Source organism: Schistocerca nitens, chromosome 8, assembly GCF_023898315.1.
Source record: "Schistocerca nitens isolate TAMUIC-IGC-003100 chromosome 8, iqSchNite1.1, whole genome shotgun sequence".
Taxonomy (NCBI): domain Eukaryota; kingdom Metazoa; phylum Arthropoda; class Insecta; order Orthoptera; family Acrididae; genus Schistocerca; species Schistocerca nitens.
The window spans coordinates 602,158,301-602,176,715 of NC_064621.1; the positions used below are offsets into that span (position 1 = coordinate 602,158,301).

Below are 18,415 nucleotides of genomic sequence, written 5' to 3' on the forward strand. Positions count from 1 at the left end.
TTTTCTGCTCCTTATTGACCAATTGTCAAGAAAATTGTTTTCTGGGTGAAAACACATTACAGAGCTGGATTGAAGACATCTTTGACTTCAAACCAGTAGGTTCCTACAGTCGTGGAATCAATAAACTACCTGAGCACAATCAGTGAATTGTAGATAATTTTAGAGGATAAGCTGTTGATGATTTACTCCTCTCTTATGTTTACTGTGTGTTCAATAAAGCAATGGAAAAAACACTATTAAAATATGCATTTACTAATACAAATGAACTACAACTTACCATGATTATTCCAATAAAACAAAGTATGTGTAACATGTGCTTGCCTAAACCAGTATGAATTGTTAAATATTGTGCACTTTGGGCTTTGAAACTGCCTGTGATGACATTCTCTCCCATTTTTTATTAGAGTAGTTTGGAAATATGGAAGTTGGAGTAGATGCAGAATAAAACCCAGCTAATAAAATATTCAATGTCACAAAAGCTGTATATTTGCAAAAACCAAAATTTATGATGGCAGGAGCAGAAAAAGGGATTATCAACTGTGCAGTATCATTTTTTTGCCCTTACACTATGGGGTACTGGATGTAGCGAAAAGACATATGATGGCAAGGTTTCCTTTAGATTCACTTATTTATTTGCGAGCTGGCTGGTTGAGGCTCTGTCACTGGCAACTTTCAAGATTGGAACCGAGAGCCAACACAGCCTTCACTTTTCAGTGCGACCTCAGTTCCTCAGAACCAGCAAAGAGTTATGGCATTTATCATTCTCTTGTTGCCCCAGAAGTGACTACGACAGATAAATCACAGAATGAAAGATGCGATTAGTTGCAATTCCACGGAGAAATTATCTTCCTGAACTCAGAACGATAGACTTATAATCTGGCATCACATCATAAGTGAAAATTATCCAGCTTATTCAACGGAAATGACAAGAAAAAATTTAGCAGGATAATCTGTGCTATTTAGAAAGTAACTCAATGGTTACAGAGTTGACAAATATATTCTTCATTGTTGCCATGTCTCAGTTATACTACCAGCGTGAAAAATATGTTTCCATAGCTGATGTGTTGCTTGAGTGGGCTCAAAAGAGAGTCTACCAAAGTTCAGAACACCAAAAGTATAAGCCATGAGTTTTATTCCCATTTCTGTACCTAGGCTTAGAGACTAGAATGTAGTAATAATACAAAGCACTGACTGCAAACTAAACATCATAAATCAAAAAGTCACAACTATTTTTGTTTTTCTGTCTTAAGTGTACTGAAAACTGGAAATCTCATTCACCAGATATTATTCACATCTTTGAAGCATTTCCAATGGTTAGTCATAAGAACATGGAAAAAGGAACATAAAATGCTCACAGTAATGTGTAGAATAAGTCATCCTTAAGTAAAACTTTCATTCAGTCTATAAATATTGCAAGCATTACAAGTTTCTTGTACCCATATGAATGCAATAAAACCACAGCTGATGCTTTAGCAATATAAGCAAAAAGTGTGTATGCTGAAGAGTTTTTCAAATTGAAGTACATTTAAGACATGAGGAACCTGAAGTACGTTTAAGACATGAGGAACCTGAAATAGCAATAGGTTCACATAACTGAATGCAGTGCTGATTTTCTATACAGTGCCTCACAGTTGGTGCAGTGTTTTATTAGTTTAGCCCCAGATGGTTTCATATGTATAATGCCTCTAGGCTACCATAAGGTGCCATTCATACTAAGGCAACATAAAATACGTGATATGTAATAAGAAATATATTGCAATGATATATTGCTAGGAAGGTTCGTGACAGTGTGCGATAAATCGGTGGGACATGGGCAATAAAAATGTGGTGTGAACACAAGTCTCACTACTTCACTTATAAATATGAGCTCAAGTGAGGAAGATGTTGCAGTGGCTTGGTTAAGGTGTAGGATGAGAAAAATTAAATACTGGGTACATCCCTACAATCTTACCAATGTGCACCACAGCTCGGCTGTTGTTTCTTGAGAGCTGTCTCAACATGAATCAAAATTCAGGAAGTTTTATCGAATGAATCCTGAAAACCTCCATTTTCTGAAGCACAAACCATTGGGAGGGGGGGGGGGGGGGGGGGGGGGACGGACAGATACACACTTCAGGAAGGCTATTTCTCCAGATGAAAAACTTCTGATTAATACAAGTAAATAGAAATAAATGTAAGTAGTAGTATTAATGAAATTGAGCAGTTTTATTTTTATAATGGTTTATCATATTTTACAAATTGTACCAATTAGTTTCACTTTTTTGCGGCAGTGGGGTAATCGGATTGAATCCTAAAGTTGTTGCAATATTGCTCATATTACACTGAGTTTGTAAGATGATATGATGAACTCCAAATAAAAGGACTGGGACCAACTGAAACACTGGAGTCCACATTCTCTCGTTCGTCCTCTTCCAGCAACTTATGTAAAAAAGAAATTATTTGTACTTTGAAAATCCTCCTCCAATGCATGCTAAGGTTTTTCAGATCAGGTAAAAGAGAAAGAAGGAAATGCTATTCAGCATCTTGGTCACTTTTATTAGCAGATTTTTCATGTTCATCTATTCTATAAAAGCATCATCGACTTGGTCTTTTCTCTTTCGTTTTTTGTGTGTTTCACTTGAGCTTTTACGAGCAGGTTTTTCTAGTAATTGCACAGAAGCAGCTTTGTCGGGCATTTCCTCTTCAACAAACGTGTCGCTTTCATTGTTAAATGCTCAGTCAAATAATATGTTTTCTTTCAATTCTGGCTAGCACCAGATTTTGGTGGTCTCAGCAAAGTTCTAATATTCTTCCATCACTCTCAACAGTTCTGTTCTGAAACAAGATTTTAAAAAGTAGACATCAATAGGATTTATTTACAAATGTTATTTAATAAAATGAAAAAAACAATGTTGTTTATCTATATGAAAACACAGCAAGACTTATGCAATTATTTATGATTTAAAACCATCAATTTAGTTAATATATATATTATAGTTCTTATTTTGTTTTTATTGTAGTGTCAAACTTGTTGAAAACGAAGACACAAAATTTTTGTAACTTTTTCAGGTATCTGGCTACTGGAAGCAGTTTTCAGGATCTTTCCTTGCAGTTTTACAGAGGTAAATCAACTGTCAGTTACACTGTTCATTTGACTTGTGCTGCTATATGGTCTCACTTACAACCGCTGTACATGCCACTACCAATGGAGGAAACTTGGAGGCAAATATCAAAACGTTATTCTGAGTTATGGAATTTACCTAACTGTATTGGTCCTCTTGATGGCAAACATTTCCGCATTCAGTGTTCCCCAAATACTGGGTCCATAAATTATAAATATAAAGGATTCTTTTCAATAGTTCTAATGGCTTTGTCTGACGCAGATGGAATGTTCACCACAGTAGAGGTTGGAGACTATGGACGAAATAGTGATGGTGCTGTGTTCCGCAAATCAGCACTGAGAGAATTACTGCACAGTAATAAATTGAGAATACCTGAAGCAAATCCCTTGCCAGGTGAGGCAAATGACAATCCTTTCCTGTTCTACTTCGTGGCAGATGAAGCATTCCCTCTCCAGCATAATATAATGTGGCCCTTTCCAGAAAGAGTTTTAAATGATGCCTGAAGAATATTCAACTTTTGACTGTCGAGGGGCAGAAAAAGTGTGGAATGCAGCTTTGGAATGCTAACCTCAAAATTTCGTCTATTGGACCGACCAATTTATACCAACAGAAGTAATGCTGTTCTGGCCATTAAGGCAGCATGTGCGCTTCATAATTTTATATGCAGACGAGAAGGCCAACCCTATGTTCCACAACAATTTAATAAGTATTCTGTAATACCAGCATTACCAGATAACAGTGCATTCAGTCAAAGCAACAATTTTAACAAAGCAAACCACTTACGAAATAAGCTAGGTGAATACTTTCTGAAACCAACTGGTGCAATCCCTACACAATGGAGATGTGTAGGTTTACAAGACCCAGCCATTTAGTTCAACCAATTTTTATATACCTGTAAACTGTTCAAATTCAAATAAAAAAAATAAAAAATAAAACAGCTGGGCATACTTCATTATAGAGCACTATTTTTTAATTTAAAATAATGTTAAGTTCTTAAATCTACCACATTAATGAAAATTTAATTTGAAGCAAAATTTTTGTAAATGACAGAATTGTCAAACTGAATTATAATTAATCTTCGAAATATAAGTGAAATACTTATTTTGTGTGAGTGTTTCAAAATATTTACAGTATGAGTTAATAATATCACAGTTTAAGTACTTGTCTTTTACGTAATAAATAAATAAATAATGCACTTACCTGTGTCTTTTATTTCTGATGAAATTTCCCACGATGCGGCACTTATCTGTCTTACTGTAAGCAGCAATGGAATAATTCCAGATGCACTGATAAGCTTTCTCTAAATTAATGAAACGACGTACAGAACTGTCTTCTCTTCTTCCCATCATGTTAACAGCTTGAAATATTGTACACTACTAATTGCTGCAGAGACCAGCAAGCAGCACTGAGGGAGATATGTCAGTTATGATATGTTGCGTTATCGCGCTGTGAACCTTTTCTATCGCCTCCCTTTAGATTTCAAGTATCTATCGATGTATGTTACGTATCGTATGTCGCTTACGATACATTGTTTATCTTATATCACCTTAGTATGAACGCCACCTAATATTTAGATGAGAATTATCGAGAGGCAATGCACAGCACAGGTGGGCAAATGGTTCTCGAACCTGTAGAGACTGTCCATACACTGCTGATTCATGATGCCGAAGTACCACTGCTTTGTTTTAACAGTGGTCATTGTTAGTGGGATTATATCATATACGTGAATCAGAGTGCACCACCTATCAATTCAGATAACTAATGATCATTATATTTCAGAGCAGTGCAAGCAGAATTACAGTGAACTGATTACTTAACTAAATGTAACATATAGAAACTGTGCAGTGACTGTCATTTCAGTTGCATAGTGGACACTAATATTTGTTATGCATTTATTATCCACAGAATTAATATAGTTTTGGTATCATTAGCAACTCATGAGTTGAGGAATATGACCATTAAATCAAATTATTCAAACTGATGCCAAATAAAAGAGACATTGTTTCCAAATTGATCTTGAGAAGTATTTTGCAAACTGCAGTCCATGATTTAACTGCAGTATGAGCAACCTGTCATATACTACATAAAAATATTATCTATGAAATGAGGTGCATGAGGTACATACAGAATCATCATTACACATGCAAAAATGGTACTAAAATGTGAAGCAAGTTGTGTTGAAGAGTATTACTTATTTTAATTATTTATCTTATGAAAAATTTCAGCTATGGTCTGTAAGTTGGCATTTGACTAAACTACAGTATAAATACCTTTTGCAGCTACACATGACAAATTAAACTTTATTTTACATCAGTTCCATTACCAACAAAGGCAACATGGAAATTTTATTTGCAGGTTCTGAGAAATTAACATATAATTGTTTGCGTCACTAAAGAAGTGATATGTAGATCTCTAATTATTCATCAGCCTGTAGATGTTGATAAATGTTCTGCAGACCATCATCCTCTACTCCTCACACACCATTATGCACATTCAAATAATGATTATGTTTTGAATACATTATGGAAAAGGCAGTGATCAATGTCTTACAAATATTTACTATTAAAAACAGTCTTGATCACGATTTATTCATCAAGGTAACCGGTTTCGACCACTACTGTGGTCATCTTCAGACCACTACTAGTAGTGATTCTCCAACAGAAAGAGGTTCCTACTCAGTGGTCTGAAGATGACCACAGTAGTGGTCGAAACCGGTTACCTTGATAAATAAATCGTGATCAAGACTGTTTTTAATAGCAAAAAAAAATAATTATTATGTGGCTACAAATAAGAAGCCAAGCATAACATGGGTTAGAGGTCAAAAAACACAGTGTATGTATTTAATATAATAGAGGGGAACATTCCATGTGGGAAAAATATATCTAAAAACAAAGATGATGTGACTTACCGAATGAAAGCGCTGGCAGGTCGATAGACACAAAAACAAACACAAACATACACACAAAATTCAAGCTTTCACAACAAACTGTTGCCTCATCAGGAAAGAGGGAAGGAGAGGGAAAGACGAAAGGATGTGGGTTTTAAGGAAGAGGGTAAGGAGTCATTCCAATCCCGGGAGCGGAAAGACTTACCTTAGGGGGAAAAAAGGACGGGTATACACTCGCACACACACACATATCCATCCACACATATACAGACACAAGCAGACATATTTAAAGACAAAGAGTTTGGGCAGAGATGTCAGTCGACCACCACCACCTACTCCAGTCCTGTAACCCGGAAGGTGTACACGATCAAAGGCAGAGCCACGTGTGAAAGCACCCACGTGATTTACCAACTGACCTGCCTACACTGTGATGCATTCTATGTGGGAATGACCAGCAACAAACTGTCCATTCGCATGAATGGACACAGGCAGATAGTGTTTGTTGGTAATGAGGATCACCCTGTGGCTAAACATGCCTTGGTACACGGCCAGCACATCTTGGCGCAGTGTTACACCGTTCGGGTTATCTGGATACTTCCCACCAACACCAACCTATCCGAACTCCGGAGATGGGAACTTGCTCTTCAATATATCCTCTCTTCCCGTTACCCACCAGGCCTCAATCTCCGCTAATTTCAAGTTGCCGCCACTCATACCTCACCTGTCATTCAACAACACTTTTGCCTCTGCACTTCCGCCTCGACTGACATCTCTGCCCAAACTCTTTGTCTTTAAATATGTCTGCTTGTGTCTGTATATGTGTAGATGGATATGTGTGTGTGTGCGAGTGTATACCCGTCCTTTTTTCCCCCTAAGGTAAGTCTTTCCGCTCCCGGGATTGGAATGACTCCTTACCCTCTCCCTTAAAACCCACATCCTTTCGTCTTTCCCTCTCCTTCCCTCTTTCCTGATGAGGCAACAGTTTGTTGCGAAAGCTTGAATTTTGTGTGTATGTTTGTGTTTGTTTTTGTGTCTATCGACCTGCCAGCGCTTTCGTTTGGTAAGTCACATCATCTTTGTTTTAAGTGTATGTATTTATTTATTTATCTAAAAACAAAGATGGTGTGACTTACCAAACAAAAGTGCTGGCAGGTCGATAGACACACAAACATACACACAAAATTCAAGCTTTTGCAACCAACGGTTGCTTCATCAGGAAAGAGGGAAGGAGAGGGGAAGATGAAAGGATGTGGGTTTTAAGGGAGAGGGTAAGGAGTCATTCCAATCTCGGGTTGTTGGTTGTTGGTTGGTTTGGGGAAGGAGACCAGACAGCGAGGTCATCGGTCTCATCGGATTAGGGAAGGACGGGGAAGGAAGTCGGCCGTGCCCTTTGAAAGGAACCATCCCGGAATTTGCCTGGAGCGATTTAGGGAAATCACGGAAAACCTAAATCAGGATGGCCGGACACAGGATTGAACCGTCGTCCTCCCGAATGCGAGTCCAGTGTCTAACCACTGCGCCACCTCGCTCGGTCTCCAATCTCGGGAGCGGAAAGACTTACCTTAGGGGGAAAAAAGGACAGGTATACACTCGCACACACACACATATCCATCTGCACATACACAGACACAAGCAGACATTTGTAAAGGCAAAGAGTTTGGGCAGAGATGTCAGTCGAGGCGGAAGTATAGAGGCAAAGATGTTGTTGAAAGACAGGTGAGGTATGAGCGGCGGCAAATTGAAATTAGCGGAGATTGAGGCCTGGCGGATAACGAGAAGAGAGGATATACTGAAGGGCAAGTTCCCATCTCCGGAGTTCTGACAGGTTGGTGTTGGTGGGAAGTATCCAAATAACCCGGACGGTGTAACACTGTGCCAAGATGTGCTGGCCGTGCACCAAGGCATGTTTAGCCACAGGGTGATCCTCATTACCAACAAACACTGTCTGCCTGTGTACATTCATGCGAATGGACAGTTTGTTGCTGGTCATTCCCACACAGAAAGCTTGACAGTGTAGGCAGGTCAGTTGGTAAATCACGTGGGTGCTTTCACACGTGGCTCTGCCTTTGATCGTGTACACCTTCCGGGTTACAGGACTGGAGTAGGTGGTGGTGGGAGGGTGCATGGGACAGGTTTTACACCGGGGGTGGTTACAAGGGTAGGAGCCAGAGGGTAGGGAAGAAGGTTTGGGGATTTCATAGGGATGAACTAAGAGGTTACGAAGGTTAGGTGGACGGCGGAAAGACTCTCTTGGTGGAGTGGGGAGGATTTCATGAAGGATGGATCTCATTTCAGGGCAGGATTTGAGGAAGTCGTATCCCTGCTGGAGAGCCACATTCAGAGTCTGATCCAGTCCACTTTCTCCTTAACACTAAACTGGTTCTCATCTTACAAAATACTGTGAAATCCAGAGAAAAGTCACTATCTGAAGCTGGGACTAGCTAAAGACAGAAAATCAAAATGTGTAACACTGTTTGGAATACATCAATTGGCAACCCCACACCAACCATGTCTGCAAAAAGATACCACAAGTGTAATATCTCTTATGGAAATTATCTGATCTAGTGAGTAATGAATATCTTACAAGAAGAGGTGCCCAGTGGTAGGATCGACTTTGTGAAACCATCTGTACAGTTATGTAGGTTAAGATCCCAGTTATCATGCATTGCAGCCATTCATCCTGGTGGCTCACATTTGCAAGTAGTTGATGAAAAAGAATTTCGGGATTTTTGTATGACACTCAGTAGCGTTAAAAAAGTTGCATCACATAGTCTGGTGTAATGGATAGGTTGGTAGCTCCACGTGCTGGATGCTGTGGGTTTGAATATTGCCAGGTGCATCAATTTCTTTAAAAATCTTTATTGAAATGTCTTTGATCAGCATTTTTATCCTATTAATTGAGTTAAATGTAATTTTTTATTTCCATTCCTTTGTCACATCATTTTAATCATAATACACTTCTTCATTCCCTCTCATTTTTCTTTGTATCATTCTTTTTCTGCTTGAAACCTTTGTTAATGTGTCTTAATTAATTTTATGTAGTAATCACTATTGAATTTCCTTTGTTTTATCACCCAGTTTTTTTTTTGGTCCATCTTATTGTGTTTATTATATCTATTTCTCATTTTGTTTGAATTTCAATATACTTATAAAGCCTTCTTTCATTTAAATCTTCACCCAAACTATTTTGTCTCTAGTGCAATAGGTATTTGATTTATGTGTTAAGTGTTTGTATGACAACAACCATGCAAAAAAAAATGTACATCTGTAACGAAAAATACGTTCTTACCACTGCATAGTCAATATAAATAGATTATTTGGTCTTTTGTTTTTTAAATGATAAGAGTGAAATTTTCAAATAATTGAATATTATAATAGATAAATATAATTAAATTTGTATTCACAAGAATTCCAATTGGAAAAAGAATGATATAAAGAAAAAAATTAAACAAATGAAAAAAGTTCATACAGTGATTATGGCCCACCAGGGTGAATAACTGCAGGGTGTGATACCTAGGATCTTAACCTACATAACTGTACATTTGGTTTCAAAAAGTTGATCCCACCTCTCCTCACATATACTATGAGCTGTTGCTATGGAGTCTCTTGTTTCTTCAGTTCAGTGATGTGCTACTGATTCAGAGAAAGGTGCTACGAATAATGTGTAAGTTTGGTCCAAGGAAACGCTGCCATCCTTCATTCACTAAGATCAGAACAATGACAGTTCTAAATCTTTATCTATTTATCATTGATATATATGTCAAAACAACATAACAAAGTTTAACACCAGAGAGAATGTATGCTGTCATGACACCAGAAACATTCCTAGACAAAGACTGATAAAAAATGGCAACTCTCATAAAGTGAACTGTTTGAAATTATTAAATGAATTGCCACATTCTGCACTCAATTCACCCCTCAATAATTTTAAATGTAAGTTGTATAGCTAGTTAATAGATAAGCAAGCCATTGTACAGTTTAAGAAAATTTGTGGATACTGGTAGTGTAGAAATTGAGTTTTAAGATTATGATTGCAATTCTGCACAACTGGTCAATGCAAGACAACTAATTTGTACATGTAACCCACATTAATTAATGTAGTGTTTGGTATTGTATCCTGTCTTCAAGGTAAAGCCTGTTCCACTACGTGTGGTCAACAACAAATAAAAAATGTGAATCTGGAAAACCTTGTTACACTCAAATGTATGCTTCTCAGGAAGCCAGAAGATAACGATAAATGGTTACATTGCATTGCATTAACAGTTCCAAAATAGTAATTAAATGGCAATGGTGGTGAATATATTCTGTCATTCGACATTGCATTGCACACTCTGACTGTGAAACAAGAAAAATGACAAAATCATTTGAAAAGGAATGTGTCATGGCACTTCATAGCTATCTTCAGTTCACAACACGCTTCATGTAAGGCAAAAATTAATTTTCAGCTCTACTCAGCTGTAATATCTTTTTCCTTGTACCCAAGGTATTTAGTGTAACTTTCCATCTTGAGCAGCAAATGTGCATACTTGGTGATACTGAAACAGGCACTTCGTATATTAAACTGAGCAGGTGTCAGAAGTTTTTGGTTCCATTCTCTGCTTGTTCTTCAGGGAAACGAGAGGTGGTGTAACAGGACAGCTACATAGTCGATGCTTGCTTGCAGAACAAATAGGTGGGGCCTAATCAGAGTTGTTGCTTGTAGGAAGCAGTGATGCCATGACCCTATCCTTACTTAGGTCATCAGCACTTGATTGAGTGCACCACTGCTGAAGGTATTCAAAACAGACAGACAACATAACGCGACTTCATTCAGTATCATACAATTGTTAGTATCATCTACGTGCAATGATCACAATATGATTGCAGCTGATGCTTTGCCAAGAAATGCAAAAAGCAAGCATTTTATGGATTTTTTTTGTCCATTTCAAACAGAGAGGACCCAAAATAACTATGAGAGTTTAACTAAACTGAGTGACTGGGAGAGTTTCTACATATTTTCTTGAGTTCTTGCCATTTGATCTTAATTTAGTTCCTGGTAGTTTCACTTTAACCCCTTCTGCTATCAAAATATTTGTATGGGAATTATCAAAGTGTTATGCCTATAACACTCAAGCACCTTAAGTATTACTCTATTTTGCATTGAAGATGGCATTGAAAGCAAAGTTAATTTGATTTTTGTCCCTCTCTTGACAACTTAGTGAACAATTTCTAAACTGCTTTGACAATTGTGTAGACTGTCTCATGAAATTTTTAAGCATTGTGGTAGCTGGCGGTAAGTGCTGAATACAGACATGTGCAAAGATCTTCCCTGTTTTAGGGGGAGACTCTTCTTTGCTGAATGTTATCCACACCATAATTAGTAAAATAACATACGACTCATTCTGCTGAAAACTCGGTGTCAGTAAATTCTTAAACAAGGATTAGGAACTCATGAATGGAAACAAACTGTTGGACATAAGGAGGGAGAATTTTTACAGAATTTCTGAGGGGGTAACGTAATGATATCACCTATTGTGTCTGAGATATTGGAAGTAAAACACCCACACAACATCTTTATGGTGGAGTACTGATATAAGATAAAGTTAAGTTTGTCCACTTTAACTACAGTACATACTTATACTATAGTTTACTCACAAGTGTACTTACAGTTGCAGGTGCAGTTTCTCATGAAATAATTACTGTAAATAATACTACTCAATATAGTTTGCTCCACACTTTCATCTTGCCTGCTTTAGTACCACTTTTGCATGTGAAATGCTTCTTTATTTGCCTTGTTTAGTAAATAATTTTTTTATATGTTATATGAAAGGTCAAACATTGCAGTTAAACCTCCACCGCTGTTTGCAAAACAAACCTCGGTCAGTTAGTTAGAGGTGGGACTCCGTCACCTCCAAAGGTCCAAGGCATTTTGCTCTGATTGTTGCCAGCATCATATTTAAAGTACCAGGGAAGCAGTTTGCTAACCTTACTTGCCCCAATGCAGTGAGCACTCAGCTATGATCTACTCTCTTCTGCAAGAAGGAAGTCAGTACCAAGACTAAGTTATCTGTGCACTGTTCAATCTTTCGACCAACTTTGTTGTATGGGAGCGAAAGCTGGGTGGATTCAGGTTACAAACCTCGGTATCAATTTGAAAATGATGTCTCTTTTATTTGGCATCAATTTGAATATGCCAATTTAACGAACACAGCCCTCAACTCATGAGCTGCTAATGATATCAAAATGACAACAGAGTTTATTGATGTAATTATATTATTTCTGAAGATACTAATTGTTAACAACATTACCGTCTGCTGTGAAACTGAAATGACTGTCTTTATGTTGTGCCTACCTGCAACTCAGCATTTCTGCTATGTGGTGAGTAGCAACCATCCTTTTCATAATACTGTTGTTTTTCAATCGTGGGCTTTCCATTGTTCGAAGTGACATTTAGTTAAGTGATCAGCTTACTGCAATCCTACTGCTGCTGTTCTGAAATATAATGATCATTAATTGTTTGACTTGATAGATGCTTCACTCTGATTCACACATATTTCATAATCCGGCTAGCAAAGACCATTGTTAAAATAAAGTAATGGAAGATTGGCATCTATGAAAAACCTAGAACTGTCTGCCCATCTGTGCTGTCGCATTGCCCTCAATAATTCAGCTATGTGAACCTACTGCTATTTCACCCGGTATTAGTAGACTGAATGGCAGTATTGCTTAAGGATGACTTGTTCTACACATTTCATCAGCTGTGTGTTCCTTGTTCTACATTCCGATAACAACTGCTTCTCCTTTCATGTTAACAGAAACTGAAATCATACTTGCACTTTATACATGAACTTTTCATTTTCTTCACACCTTTTTAAGTGATTATTCCATGTGGTTTCCTTGAACAGTAGACTTTTTTTAGTTGGAACTTAATGCTATTTTAGGGTTATGAAGTCTCTTGCAAGCAGTGCTGTATTGTTGTCTTTTCATAGGTGTTCCTGTGGTTTGGGGTAGTACCATTGACAGTTCTTAAAAACACATTTTCTACATTTATAATGGATGAAAGATGGGTTGCCTAGTTACAGTATTTATGGTATAGACACTAGAAATGCTTCAAAATTGTGAATCACAATTGGTGAATGAGCCTTTCAGTTTTCAGTACACTGAAGATAGAAAACAAAAATAATCATGACAGTTACCGATTTATGATGTTTAATTTGCAGTCAGTGGATAATGAATATTATTGGTAACTACACTGTAGTCCCTAAAGCTAGTAACAGAAGTGGGATTAAAACTCATTGGCTTATACAAAGGTATTTTGGCCTTTGGTGGATGCATCTTTGAGACACGTTTTGGACTCACTTCTGAGCCCACTCAGGTAACATATTAGCTGTCGAAACATTTTTCATGGCGGTAGTGTAATGAGAGTTTGCAACAATGCAGAAAATATTTGTCACAAAATTATCCTACTAAATTCACCTGATATTTGCTTGTCATTTCCACTGAATAATCTGTTTGATTTTCGCTGAAGTTGTGACATTGTGTTACCAATTTATGGTTTAAGTCCATAAAGGTGGTATTACATGGAAAATTGCTGTTAATCTCATCTTTACACTGCAGTACATCTGCCAAGTCACCACAAGGACAATAAGGAAGAGACAAATACTGCAGCTTTTTGCTAGTTATGAGGTAATGGGGTCAAACTGTAAAATAAGGCTGTGTTGGCTCTCAGTTCCAGTCTCCATACAAGCCAACTTTTTATCTGTTCTGTGATAGAGCTACAAGCAGTCAGATTACAGATCGATAAGGAAACATTAAAAAAACTGCTCCACCATATGTGTTCTCATTACTTCCAATATCCAATAGTGTAAGAGCAACAGACTTTACAGTAGTGCACACTTGTGATAATGTCAAACAATGGAAAATCCAGGATGGAATGCAACAATACCAGAGAAGGAAAGTTGCTACTCACCATATAGTGGAGATGTGCAAGTTGCATTTGTGTGAGTGTGTGTGTGCATGTGTGTGCACTGCTGACAAAGGCCTTAATGGCCGAAAGCTATAATTGTGTGAATCTTTTTGTTGTGCCTATCGCGACTCAGCATCTCCATTATATGGTGAGTAGCAACTTTCTTTCTCTGGTATTGTTACACTTGATAATGTCTTGATCTGCTTCTGCTGACATAATTTTTGGTTTTTGTGAGTACAAAATTTTGGTTACAGTGAATAGTTTATTAACCACATTTCTTTGCACGTCCACTCCAACTGTCACACTTCCATACACTTTAATATGACTCAGAACAGCACATAAACACATGCTATTTCAAAGTCCAATGTGCAAGGAATTTTCGTAACAGTTATTTGATAAGGGTTGGGAAAAGTAAACATTTAAGAGTGCAAGATCAGAAGAATAAATGTACGAGGGATGACTTTCCAAATAAACTCCTGGATAGCTTCATTTGTGAAATCAGCAGAGTGCGTTATGATATAACAGCAACACTGATGCAGTTTTGTTGGTTATTTTCTTTCTCTGTGACCAAAAGGTGCCTCAGTTGTAAACAAGAAATGCCAGCTGTGATGGGCACACTCTGGGGAAGGAGTTCGTAGTGCAGAAAACACTTTTTGTGCCATGAGATGCAGAAAAAAATTGCAACACCAAAAGATAATTAATGTAGAGTAATGAAATTTCGGGAATGTTGTCTAGGAAACATATTCAAGTGATTAACATTGCAAGATCACAGGTTAATGTAGGTGTGAGAAAAGCCACTGGAAGTATGAAATGCTGGTACAGAAATAACAGATGTAACCACCAGGATGTTGACTACAAGCATTGCATTGTGTTGTACAGATGCCGGATATCAGTTTCTGGGATAGAGTTCAATGACTGTTGCACTTGGTCAGTCAAGAAAGGGACATTAATGCTGTTTCTGGATGACACAGGAGTAGTCGTCTGATGTTCCATATGTGCTCGATTGGGGACAGATCTGGTCATCGAACAGGGCAAGGCAACATGTTGACACACTGTAGTGCATGTTGGGGTACAACAGCCATACTTGGGTAAGTGTTTTCCTGTTGGAAAAAATTCCCTGGAATGCTGTTCATGAGCGGCAGCTCGACAAATCGAATCACCAGATTCTCATACAAATTTGCAGTCAGGATATGTGGGATAATCATGACAGTGCTCCTGCTGTTATTCAAAATTGCACCCCAGACCATAACTCCAGGTGTAGGTCCAGTGTGTGTAGTATGCAAACAGGTTGGTTGCAGGTATTCAGCTGTCCTCGTTCTAACCAATACACAGTTATCACTGGCACTCAGGAAGAACAAGCTTTGATCATAAAACACAACAGACCTTCATTGTACCCTCTAATGAGCTCTCACGTGCTTGACAACAATGAAGTCTATAAGGTCACGATTTGGGGTCAGTGGAACGCATGCTACACGGCATGTGGCTCAGAGCTGTCCTTGAAGTAACCGATTTTTAACAGTGCGTTGTGCGACTGTGATGTCAACTGCTCCTCACACTGCTGCTGCAGGTGAAGTACAATCCTCCAGAGCCGTATACTGAATGTGAACGATCTTCCCTCTCAGTAGTGCCATGTGGCCATTTCGAGCTCTGTCTTCTTGCAACCATACATTCTCGTGACCACTGCTGTCAGCAATGTGTGCAGTGGCTACATTCCTGCCAAGTCTTTTTGCAGTGTCACAGAAGGAATATTCACCTTCTTGTATCCCTATTACATGACCTCATTCAAATTCAGTGAGGTGTTGATAATGGCATCTTTGTCACCTTAAAGGCATTCATGACTAACATTAGCTCACCACATTTGCTCTCAAAGATAACTAACACTCATGACAGTTACAAGGTGTATTTAAAGCAAACCTGATTTGCATCCTCATAGTGGCACTACTAGTGTCACTCTTATGTGACTGGCATGAAATGTTAATAGGCATCATCTTTCAGATGTAGAAATACGCTTAACAACTTTCATTTATGTTTCACAAGTCCTCCTTGGTTCTGTCATTTTTATTTCCATCAGTGTATTATTTGTCCACACTGCCCTTTGCTCAAGGAGATGTCTTTTGCTAGAGCTCAGACATTAATTTCTTCATTTTTGTTGCTTTTAATTAGACTATGCTGTGCTCCTAAATCCAACATATGACCCTTGCCTTCACAAAAGGAGACGAAGTAAATATTCCAGAATTCGAATCGAGAACAGCTGCCAACATGAGTAATGTAGAAGTAAACATCCTCAGAGTAGTGAAGCAACTTAATGCACTTAATGCAAGCAAGTCTTCTGGTCCACACTGTATACTAATTAGGTTCCTTTCTGAGTATGATGATGCATTAGGTCCATACTTAACAATCATATGCAACCATTCACTCGACAAAAGATCCATACCCAAAGACTGGAAAGTTGCACAGGTCACACCAATATTCAAGAAAGGTAGTACGAGTAATCCACTATATTACAGGCCCATATCGTTAATGTCGATATGCAGCAGGATGATGGAACATATATTGTGTTCGAACATTATGAATTACCTTGAAGAAAATGGTCTATTGACACACAGTTAACATGGGTTTAGAAAACATTGTTCCTGTGAAACACAACTAGCTCTTTATTCACATGAAGTGTTGAGTGCTATTGATAGGGGATTTCAGATCGATTCCATATTTCTGGATTTCCGGAAGGCTTTTGACACCGTACCACACAAGCAGCTTGTAGTGAAATTGCATGCTTATGGAATATTGTCTCAGTTGTGTGACTGGATTTGTGATTTCCTGTCAGAGGGGTCACAGTTCGTAGTAATTGATGGAAAGTCATCAAGTAAAACAGAAGTGATTTCTGGTGTTCCATAAGGTAGTGTTATAGGCCCTATGCTGTTCAATATCTATATAAACGATTTGGGGGACAATTTGAGCAGCTGTCTTTGGTTGTTTGCAGATGACGCTGTCATTTATCGACTAATAAAGTCATCAGAAGATTAAAAAAAACTGGAAAACGATTTAGAAAAGATATCTGAATGGTGCAAAAAGTGGCAGTTGACCCTAAATAATGAAATGTGTGAGGTAATCCACATGAGTGTTAAAAGGAACTCGTTAAACTTCGGTCACACCATAAATCAGTCTAATCTAAAAGCCGTAAATTCAACTAAATACCTAGGTATTACAATTACGAGCAACTTAAATTGGAAGGAACACATAGAAAATGTTGTGGAGAAGCCTAACCAAAGACTGCGTTTTATTGGCAGGACACTTAGAAAATGTAACAGACCTACTAAGGAGACTGCCTACACTACGCTTGTCCGTCCTCTTTTAGAATACTGCTGTGCGGTGTGGGATCCTTACCAGATAGGACTGATGGAATACATTGAAAAAGTTCAAAGAAAGGCAGCACGTTTTGTATTATCGCGAAGTGTGGGAGAGAGTGTCACAGAAATGATATAGGATTTGGGCTGGAAATCATTAAAAGAAAGGCATTTTTTGTTGCGACGGAATCTTCTCACGAAATTCCAATCACCAACTTTCTCCTCCGAATGCGAAAATATTTTGTTGACACCGACCTACATAGGTAGAAACAATCACCATGATAAAATAAGGGAAATCAGAGCTCGTACGGAAAGATATAGGTGTTAATTCTTTATGCGCACTATACGAGATTGGAATAATAGGGAATTGTGTAGGTGGTTCGATGAACCCTCTGCCAGGCACTTAAATGTGATTTGCAGAGTATCCATGTAGATGTAGAATACAAATGTCACACAAAGATTAAAGGTTCCAGTTCATCACAAATGTCAATTATGGAGACTTCCTGAATTTGGAAAATTGTTCATATCAGACAAATGTTTCGTATTACCCCTCTGCCTTCACCCCTCTATTAAACTCAAAGTAAACTATATGTCACAGATGTTAGTTCTCTTTTCACTTCTGACTGTATTTTATAATGCTTAAACAATGTTCATAAGATTCAAGCATGCAAAATCCAGTTCATAACTGTAAGAAAAATACTAGAACTTGAAATAAGAAAATAACAATTGATAAATACAGTCATAACAGCTGGAGTATGTTGTGGTACTGCATGGTGTTCACTCAGTTTAATAAAGTTATTTCGCACAGAAAATCAAAATACAGTAATATACAATGTTATGCTTACCAATGCGAGAACAGAAACATGCCCAAGGTGCATTGTGCCATGTTCATCTGGACGGAAAGCAGCTAATGTCAGGTGGCCGGTGATGGGTGGCTGCTGTAGGACAAGGAAACTCTGGAGCATAAGTGGCTCTGATCTTGACGCAGCTGTGAGTACTTTTGCGAACATGTTTCTGTAAAGATTTGTGACCACTGGGGATTAGAATGTGAAGCAAATTATCTTAGAAGTTCCGTTCGCCTGATACCTTTAGCAGACAGATGAAATGAGGTTTAAACATTAAAGGAAGGTGTGGACTC

At 38.0% G+C, this 18,415-nt stretch overlaps 2 protein-coding genes across 4 annotated transcripts in view; one reads left to right on the forward strand and one right to left on the reverse strand.

The window, feature by feature from the left end:
• LOC126198428 (45 kDa calcium-binding protein) overlaps positions 1-4,149 on the forward strand; it is a 154,191-nt gene extending 150,042 nt beyond the window's left edge. The window contains exons 8-10 of one of the 3 annotated variants that reach the window (XR_007540073.1): positions 3,049-3,101; positions 3,363-3,494; positions 3,582-4,146. Coding sequence is in view for 1 of the 3 variants with exons in the window: in XM_049934735.1 (XP_049790692.1) it covers positions 3,049-3,101; positions 3,363-3,408 (99 nt within the window). In the remaining 2 variants the exon portion in view is untranslated. Of the gene's footprint in view, positions 1-3,048 lie in introns of all 3 variants that reach the window. The other 2 variants (XM_049934735.1, XM_049934736.1) reach the window with 2 other exon arrangements.
• Positions 2,347-18,415, reverse strand: part of LOC126198426 (coiled-coil domain-containing protein 130 homolog) — a 109,104-nt gene continuing 93,035 nt past the window's right edge. Inside the window, exon 6 of the mRNA XM_049934734.1 lies at positions 2,347-2,814. Coding sequence (XP_049790691.1) covers positions 2,801-2,814 — 14 coding nt within the window. The 3' untranslated portion in view covers positions 2,347-2,800. The remainder of the gene's footprint in view (positions 2,815-18,415) is intronic.